We start from the raw sequence: 9,847 nt of genomic DNA on the forward strand, positions 1-9,847 counted from the left end.
ACTGTCTGTATTTCTTATGTAAGGCTTTGGCTCGTGCTTGTCTTCTACCCTCATGGTGTAAGGGGTGCATGTTTTTGGGGAGTGGTTTGATTAGTAGGGCCGTCCTATAGTCGCGGGGTAAGTCTACTTTAGCATCGTTATTCGTAGGTTGAAAGTTAAATCCGAGCCTGGTAAGAATATTCCTGCCAGTTCTGGAATTGGCTAATCGCGCTGTTTGAGCCATTAAGTGGGGTTCTTCCAGTTCATTGTAGGTGTTATGTATTCCTAACCTCATAAGCCTTTCGGTTGAGGCATTTAGTGGGAGTCCTAACGCAGCCTTATAGGCCTGCCGTATCATGCTATCTAATTTGTCCTTTTCTGCTTTCGAAAATTTGAGATAAGGGGTGGCATAGAGTATCCTGCTTAGCGCAAAGGCCTGCACTAGGCGGCATAAATCTCTTTCCCTCACCCCTTGTCTGCGGTTAGCTATGCGGCGGATTAATCGCGCCGTCGCTTCTACCGTGCGTTTTAGCTTAGTGAGTGTGTCAGTATTCTTTCCATTTGTTTGTAAATACAACCCCAGTATTCTCATGGTCTGTACCTCTTTGACAGATCGTCCATTAACATAGACGTTTATTTGCGAGGGGGATGTCGTGGTACGCCTACCTCTTTGTTTACGACGGATCACGAAGAGTTCAGATTTTTGCTCAGAACAAGTGAGGCCGGATTCCCATGCGCATGCCTCAATGATGTCCACTGCTGCTTGGAGTGTGTCTTCTATGTAGCCTTCGCATCCTTTGGTTACCCAAAGTGTGATGTCATCTGCATAGAACGTGTGATGTAGGTCTGGTATTTGTGCCAGTTTGGGGGGAATTTTGATGAGGGAGAGGTTAAAAAGGAAAGGGGACAGGACGGAGCCCTGTGGCGTTCCTTTACTTCCTAGTGTGATTGGGGCAGACTCTATTGTTCCGACCGTTATCACTGCTGTTCTGTTAGTGAGGAAGGATCGGATGTAGTTGTACGTCCTTTCTCCGGGGTACGTGTGCGTATGGAATGAAAACGTGCACCGTTTTGCTTTTCCCGCTGACTGTGCCGAGGGTCTCGCGATATCCCGCGAGGTTTTGAGCTTCGCGCGCTCTCGCGAGACCGTCGGCACACTCGTTGCTATGACGACCACAGACGCTTCTCCGTCAGGCTTAGGAGCTGCTGAAACGGATTTCTATGTGGAAAACAAAAACTAGTTCTGACCTAAAACTTCATGCGAGAGCAAGAATGGACCAACTGAAGGCAAATACAGCAGTTTACAGCACGATACCACGTCGAGGGATTAGCGACGAAGCTGTTATCGTTGCGAAGCGGGCCGGCAGGGCGCCGCCATCTTGCCAACGCCACGGACGCAAGCAACGTGAAGACCGCCACGCAAAGATCCGAATCTCACGTACTTACGTCCGTGCGACCCACGCAGACACTTCACGTTCTTCGCATGCGCACTGGTGACCCGTAAGCGCTCTACTTACGTGAAGCTTCTACGTACGTGAAACTAAAAATTTCTATTATATGGACGGAACTCTAGCTGCAGTAAATATTCCGTCTGGACGGAACTGCTGCAGCAGCAAATGTTCCGTCTGGACGGAACGCTAGACACTCCGATGACAGAATTGTAAAGTAAGGTTTGCGGGAATGTAAACACCACCTCCCACGCTTCATTCGACATATGTTCCCGAACGAGTGTATGGTCGAGTGCATCGACAAGTTCCACATACGCAAAAAAAAAAACCAAAAACAAAATTAAGCACTCGTGCTGACCCCAGTTGAAAGCTCTGTAACTGAATAAGTGAGTGCTAAACTCAATGAAAATTAACTGCTACACGCATGAAACGATCAATCACTGGGTGGATGTGAACGACGGGAATTGTAAAATCATCCTTAATACATGATTCACTCAGCAGTGGCTCACCACGCTTTACATCGATCTCAGTGCGCAAGCTAACGCAATCCGCCTTTAAGCTAACCTCATCTGCATCGAGTGATGGCCGACAGCGGAAAAAAGTGGGTCCCGTGAATGCAGATCGAATATCCCTGACCACCAGCGTTGCCTTTGCTTTGGGGTTTCTTTTTTGCCATTTGTCAGTTCCTGTTCTTTTCCTCTCTTTTTTGTCAACTCCCTTTTGCTTTCCCTTTATTTCACGAATAAGATGCGACTAAAGCCAGAATAAGCCGGTGCGTAGCCGCTACACCTGCCGGATGCGCCACCTCCTTTTTTGACACGGCACTGCTCAAGAAGCAGAAGCGTGACACCGCAGGACACCCCGCCGGGTATAGACCGCCGAAAGCCAGACTGCGCCGTTGACAACCGTGAGATAGCGAGGCGTTTTCTTTAGGGACACCCTCCTCTCTCTTAGCAGGAAGTGTGGTGCCGGGGCAGCCATAATAAACTAACGGACTCACGCATGATCGCCGGCGCTCAAAGAATGACTATACAGGTGCCGACTACACGGGGTGGTCAGAGAAAAACAGACACCCGCACGAACCTCTCCGTGTATAGACGACACGCGGGGCATTCCAAGTTGAGACGTGAGCGAGATACACGGCGATACGCCTGTCCACAAGCGCTGTTTTTACGGAAAGAATGTATACAGCGGGGACTCAACACGCCGGCGTATAGACAGGGTGGTCAAATAAGTCGCACAGCATGGAGCGCCCACAGGCGAAGCGAGAGGCAACCGGCTGACTTTTTGTTTTTGTTTATGTACGTGGGTATGTTTTTCACGATTTGGAGAAGCGGTGCAAAGGAATGTGCACCCCGACACCACGCTGAGAATGTGAAGCTTACGTTTGTTTTCGAGAGAGAAGCTACGCGGAAAAGTCGGGAGTGTTTTCAGCGAAGACGCTGTTTATCGTCGGCCGTTGACATGATCGACGACCAACAATACTTGTTTCTGCAGACATAAACAGCTACAAAGGTTGAACAGTTGGTAGGAGCTTTCAAATAAGAAATAAAATTAATATAGTGTTTATATCTTAAGCAATAATCTATCCTTTGACATACGCCTCAGCGTAGCCCTTTGGATTATTTTCCAGTTACTAAAATTTTTTCAGCGCGCATCGACTTACGAGTACTGTAGGTATTAGGCGGTCGCTTTCATAGACGTGGGAGCCGTGATCGGGAATCGAACCCATGAGCACCTGCTCAACGACGTAGCGCTACAGCCGCTAAGAGTCGCGACAAGGGTGATGATGGTACGATTAATACGCCTTAAAAACACTAATGCAAATCATACCACTAACCAGCAGGCAGCGCTGAATAGTGGCGTGATATTTCACGCACTATATTTAGAACCGGCCAGTTGGGCGTATGATTTTTTCATTACATTCGGAATACTTACATGCAGCAAGGTCAACGTGTGAGGCCATGACCTAATTAATGAGCTAATTGTAGTTCTTTTTGGCGAGTAAATATTTGAAACAAACGAGGCTGCAAGCAAAATAATCGTTAGAGAGCAGCTAAATTAAACTGTAGGAAACAATACTTCTCTGTAGCGTTCCGGTAAGCAGACATTCTTCTGACACAGATATACCTATCGCAAGGTTACATTCGATAAGCTCGCAAAAAATATACAAATCGTGTTGTAGCCTGTCAATGACGAACAGCGTAGCTTCCCGAGCGACCGACAACACAAACACTGCTATGACCTCAGACGAGGATCAGGAATCGACTTACAAAAGTAATCATTTATAACAAGTTCACGCATTCGCGCATAATGCAAGAATCTCTGCAGTTCAGAAGGGAAAGAAGAAACGATGTCTTGCTCAGAAATTACTTTTTTCTTTTTTATTAGCGGATCAACCGAGCCCACTGTGACGTGTGAAAGCGCGAAGGAGGCTCACTCGTCGCGTACAAGCCACTGCATTCGGAGAGATGAGAACCAGGCTCACAATGACAGTGTTTTACTCGCGCACTATCATTCATTACTCTCCTCTCGCCCGACTCACTCGTTTCTGCCACACATAATTCTAGTCGTGCGACGCTGGATTCCTCGCTCAGTGGGACGCGGCTAATAACGGACCCGTGTACAGAGAGACAACACCGCTGGCTTGGAACGGACGCTGAGTGTTTTTTTCCAAGATGCGATCTGTACTGTCTAGCCAACGTGGAAGCTTCGGCCCTGCTCGTTCATGCGTGCGCAGAGAGACATACAAAACGAAAGCAATCCTCAAAGCTGCGTCCGCGCAGTACAGGCATACACCATTTCTGTTTAGTTTTTCTTCTTCCTCTAATCAAGGTCCTCGCCCGGTGTTTAAGTGAACACGCGCCCCCCTTCCTAGCGAGAAGCAACCAGGAAAGAGACTTGTCTTGTGTATGCCAACCCCTGAACACATGGACGCGACACTGTGCGTCGGAGGCGACTCGGGGATGTATAGTTGATTATTATTCTTCATCGAAGAGCTTTGTTCAGTGCTCGTCGCTTCCCTGCAAAGCAGCTTATTAGCACTGTGTCGCTTCCAAACCGTCTATCTCTTTTGTGTGCATGTCTCTCTCTCTTTTTTTTTTTACTTTTAAGGCTCAGGGAGGGCGCTTCCACAGGAATCTGTGCCGAGGGCCTTCAACTACTTTCATCTCATAGGCAAATGAAAAAAACGTGAAAAAACAAAGGCAGAGAAGAGCAAATATACACGCTTAAGTCGGTATGGAAACAAATATTGCGGTCTCGGCCCCCTTTCAACAAGAAACGAAAACGTTCCGAATAATTCACAGCGCATCTTTGCTCATTACATATGCTAATCCCCGACCGCAAAGGGGCACGAAGTTCAATAACCGGGGTTTTAATGGCTACGGTTGAACAAGAACGTTTCTAACGACTAGTCAGTTCGGGATCGCCCGGTACCGTATCGGTTCGGTCGGTTTCCGGCAGGTTTGCAGCCGCGCACCGCTTAACGTGGCGCGGCGCTCTTTCGAAGGAAGGAAGCGGGAAGAGCAACATTGCGGAAAAGAGTGGAAGCAGCTAATCTCTGTGGGAGCACTTTCTTCCTGGTGCCAAACTTTTGTTTCGACTCCCGTACACTCCCACTTCACGGTCAACGCAAGGACACCTCTCTTTTTTGTGCACCAACACGCGTCCTTCGAGGAGATTCTATTTTTCGCACGCCACAAAAGTTCTGTCCCCCGCCTCTCCTAACCCGAAAAAGAGAATAAAGATCTGGCAAAGGTACGTGAATATGCAAATGGCGCGTGGTCATTTGTCGGGCAGGCCGTTCTTTCTCGTGTGCGCGCACTAATGAGCGATGAAAGCAAGCTGCCGGGACGTCGTTCTATAGAAGCGAAAACGAAAAAAACAAAGATATAAATAAAATAACGAGGCAAGAAAAGGAAATGGCGGCGGAACGCTCTGTGCGGCCCTCGAAGGAACCTGTTGTGTTTGCGAGATTGGATTTTCAGTTAAGATATAGCATTGCTGCCGGCTCGCGCGTGGAAAAAGCCCGGTAAAGGCGGTGGCGGGCTTTTGTTTTGTTTTTGCCCGTCGCCGCTACGCCGGGCTTGGCGCTGAGCGAAGCCTAGCCCAGTTTTCCGATCTATCAGAAAGGTCGCCCGGGAAACGTACAGGTTCCCCCCTATGGGGGTGGCGCGCGCGTGCGCTCGTGTGACTGTTGCGCGACTAAGGTCGACTCCGTTTGATTAAGTGGACAAAAGGTGCGCCGTGCGCACTTCTCGCAGGCGTAGAGATTAGAAGATATCGCGAGCGACGCGGTTTGTCTGTGGTGCGAGTCTGTGTACTTTACACTCGGTTGACTTCTCCATATGTTTGCTGAGCAAATGGCTTGCACTTGCTTCGAGTACAGTGGCCACAGCGTACCATTTGTCCATTTGATGCGTTCGACTTGCACATTCACCACGACTACCGTTATCCACATCTTTTATCAGGATTCTTGCAGCTACACTTTCCAGTAGGAGTAGGAATATACTGAGGCTTAACACCGTCCACGAAACAGTCCAGTATTAGCACGCTCTGCTTTTTGGCCGTGAGTATTCTGCCTTCGTTTTTATTAGACGACCGCACGTTAGCCTAACATCCGCCACTGATAGGAAGCTCATCGTCCTCCCTCCGGTCTTTTAACATGACATACGTGAAAGCCGTCTGTGGTGTGTGAGCTCCGCGCCCGGCACTTAATAACTTCCTTTTGTTCGCTATGGCGGCACGCGTAGCAATAGTTATCGAGATGTCTCTGAACCTTTATCAATAACAATCTCTGGACCTGTCCTATTTGTTTTTGTTGTTGTCGGTTAATAGAGGCAAATTCTGCATGCGCGCACACACAAAAGAAAACGACGTAAGAGAGAGAGAGAGGAGAAATAAGAAAGGACGATTGAGCGTAGTTAGGCCGAATGCGAATTAGGTGTGCGAGCGCTTCAGTTTTCACTTCGGTTTCGGTCAGAGGCTGGGTTTTCAAGGTCAACAAGGCTTGAAACGGAGATAGGCAATATCGGAGTTAAGCTCCGTCTTAAGGATACGACGCGATAACAGTAATGGGTTTATGTCCACGAATGCAGAACTGTTCATTATCTACAGTCATAGAACCCTGGGAGTCCTCATGCCACTCCTGGTGCCGTGGTGTAGCGATGCGCCATTGCCCTGCTTTGGCAAGTGCTGCCACCGGTGGGATTATGATAACCAGGTTGCCCTCCTGAGTAACCTGTCGCTGCCAGTCATTGACTGAACTGCCACCTACCACGGTGGACAGTGTGCCCATAATCCAGTGGCCAGACGTACTAGTGGCGAAATCGGTGAACGGGGGATTTTAGTGCTAGAGTGCTGACAAGAAGAAATCTACAGTCGCTAAACTTCCGACGGTCTCCAAGTCAGCACGTTCGCGTCCCCTCATTAATATCTGTGAGGTCCTACAATCTGATATCGCAAAAAAAAAAAAGTACTCTTCACTCAGTTCGCGGTCGGAAAGAGAATAGAGCTAATCTTATCGCCCCAGTCAAGCATCACTATACGTTAATGCGGCCTATCCTGACATAAACATACGTGCACTACAATCAACTCGCTCGACGCGATTAAAATGCCCCCCAATGTAGTCACACAATCCTAAGCGCCACAAGCCCATGACCATAGTCGCAGAATGATATGCGGATTACGTTCCCAGAAAACACCCGATTAAGTGAAATGATCCTGAGCAATTCAAATAGCAGCTAGGCAATTCGTTTTTTACTTTCTGAGACAGTTATTTATTTTTTTTGTTGCACTAACATTTGAAACTCCGACAGAACGGCCGAGATCTGGCCTCACGACCTTGGGCTAAGCAGCAAAAGGTCGTTCCTCCGTTGTCGTTTCCGATCGGCTCGTACTATCTGTCTCCGCTCGCGTCGTCAGCGGCGACGCGCAGATAGCGAATATTTGTAAACACCAGCTCAGCAGTTCACATCCAAAGTACCTGCACGTTCTACGAAACCTTAGACAACGCTTTCTACGCTATGGCTTCCCCCCCCCCCCCCCCCCTCCAACCCCCTTCATTTTTTCTTGTACACCTGTGAGGCGTTAAGCCAGCAAGTAGCGTTTCGACCGCCAGCATCCAGCGGCAGTCAAGTAGAGCAGTTCCCGCGAGACGAGAATGCGCTCTTCACTACGCGGGCGCACGTAGCAAGACCGCGCGGTAGAAAAAGCGCCCGCGCTGATAAAGCACCGGCGCGGAATTGTAACGAAAGGCAGGAAGGAGGGCAGGATTTCGGCAACGAATAAAGCGAGGAAAGCTCACACTCAGAGGGGCTGCGGAGGGTTGCCGGGAAAGTGAATAGCGCGAACCGGTTGCTGGAGATGAAGACGGTGTTTGACCCGGCCTCTGATCAGCTGCGTAAGGCGAGAAATCGCGAAGATTGAGCGGGTACCGCTTTAGGCTGCACACTGGGTTTCCTACGTATACGATCCGGTGCTAAAGATCCCCGGATGTTGTTCACTGGGACGTGTGATCTGTACTCTCGGAGAAACAAGGTGATTGAGTGTGCCGCGTTCGTTTCCAATAAAAACTAGCTTTAAATTGGAACTAAGTGCCGGGTGGGCTTTATCTAAGTAGGAACCTACGCGCTTTGCATGCGATTAACTGAAAATAGCCGTCGATTGGTTTCCGTCGGTCGCGATTTCGCCCTTATTCTTTCTGTAATCTTTGACCTGTGAAGTCTGCCCGCGGCAACGGAAGTGTCTAGGATGTCAAGTCGGCTGTTAATTTCTTTTTATTGTCTCTACTTCATACCGGCTGAGAAACGCTTAACAGCGTTCTAACTCCCGTGCTTTCGAGCCGTCCTCACGCGAATTCTTGATTTCGAAGCTGCCGCGCTCACATATCTGGAAGACGACGAGAGTGCAGCAAATACGCCGGCATGTGCCACTGGACTGCATGGTATTTGAGCTGGTCGTGGGGAGGGAAAAAAAAAATAGGTCTGCTGATGAAGATGTGCTTTGACGCAGCGCATGACATCCCATTAGTGCTTGAAATGGGTAAACGCTTATAGATTTTAATAAGAGTCGCATGAAGCAAGGCAGGGGTAATGAACGTGACATTTCAGATACTCACAGTTGAAGAGGCAGCAGAGCACCAAGACACAACAGGCGACCGGCGTCGCCACTCCGAGCACGGAGCCAGGCATATTTGCGGCGTTGCCGTCAGGCGCAACGACGAGGCGTCGTCGCTCTTCGGAGAGAAACAAACCGCGCACCTTCGCGCGGACGGGGAGGACGGTGACAAAAAGGAACAGAGCGACGAGCCGTCAACGACGGCTCTATACCGAAACCGACGGCGTTCAAGCCGCTCTGGAGAGAACAACACTCGGCACCGCAACCCAAGCACGACGTCTACACCGACTATGTTCACAACCACCACCAACACCAAGAAAAAAACGGGTTAATCCTCAGTTCGTCTCCACCACACACGCACACACACGGGACTGGCGGCGACGAAGACGCTGCGGCGAATTCGATGATGCTCCCTCGGAGCACGCGGAGCAGTCGAGATGACGGGCGGATGGACGGGAGCGGCGCTGCGTGAGGTTGCTCAGGAGCTGCTGCGGCGACTCTGCGGCATCGGCTGGGGCGAGTGCACAACTTTCTGTTTCGCGGCGCCGATTTCTATCCGGCGTCACGTTGGGGCCGGCCTACTTTCGCTCGCCCGCCGCAGTCGTCGCTGTCGGCCGGAGTGTCCGCGTGAGAGAGACACTCCCCCTCCCCAACTTCCATGCCCTTTCTCGGAACTCTTTCTCATTCACTCTCTCTCCCTCTCGCACACGGCCGCGACTACTGACGTTACCGCTGTGTCGGTTGAGTGCGCGCTTGGCGTGGGCAGAGAGCAGAGCCGACACGGGGCGAGCGGTCAGCGCCGTCCAGGGACCAGAAGAGCGGAAGCTGTGGTGCGGAAAGGATGCGATCGCAGCGGCGTCGCTCCTCTTTGGCCACCGGAGCGATCGCCCGCCTTTGTAGTGGTTGCGGTCATCACCCGGATTAAGTGGTTGATTTATAGCCGAGGAGGAAGATGGCTGCAGGTTCAGCCTCCTGTTCTTCGCAGTCACACCCTTAAAGATTTGGTTTGGTTTGGTTTATAGGGTTTACCGTCCCAAAGCGACTAAGGCTATGAGAGACGCCGTAGTGGAGGGCTCCGGAAATTTCGACCACCTGGGGTTCTTTAACGTGCACTGACATCGCACAGTACACGGGCCTCGAATTTCTCCTCCAAAGAAATTCAACCGCCGCGGCCGGGATCGAACCCGCGTCTTTCGGGACAGCAGCCGAGCACCATAGCCACTGAGCCACCGCGGCGGCTACACACCCTTAAAGAGACCCTGAAATTATTTAGATTGGTATATTAGTGCAACGAATCTGTA

General features: G+C 50.3%; 1 protein-coding gene across 2 annotated transcripts in view; it reads right to left on the reverse strand.

Annotated features, from left to right (window-relative positions):
• Positions 1-9,061, reverse strand: part of LOC149358829 (uncharacterized) — a 159,333-nt gene extending 150,272 nt beyond the window's left edge. For both annotated transcript variants that reach the window (XR_016288735.1, XM_089571004.1), the window contains exon 1: positions 8,548-9,061. Coding sequence is in view for 1 of the 2 variants with exons in the window: in XM_089571004.1 (XP_089427130.1) it covers positions 8,548-8,620 (73 nt within the window). In the remaining variant the exon portion in view is untranslated. The remainder of the gene's footprint in view (positions 1-8,547) is intronic.
• Between the last annotated feature and the right edge of the window lie 786 nt (positions 9,062-9,847).

This window comes from Amblyomma mixtum, chromosome 2, assembly GCF_055824585.1.
Source record: "Amblyomma mixtum isolate Tamu chromosome 2, ASM5582458v1, whole genome shotgun sequence".
NCBI lineage: Eukaryota > Metazoa > Arthropoda > Arachnida > Ixodida > Ixodidae > Amblyomma > Amblyomma mixtum.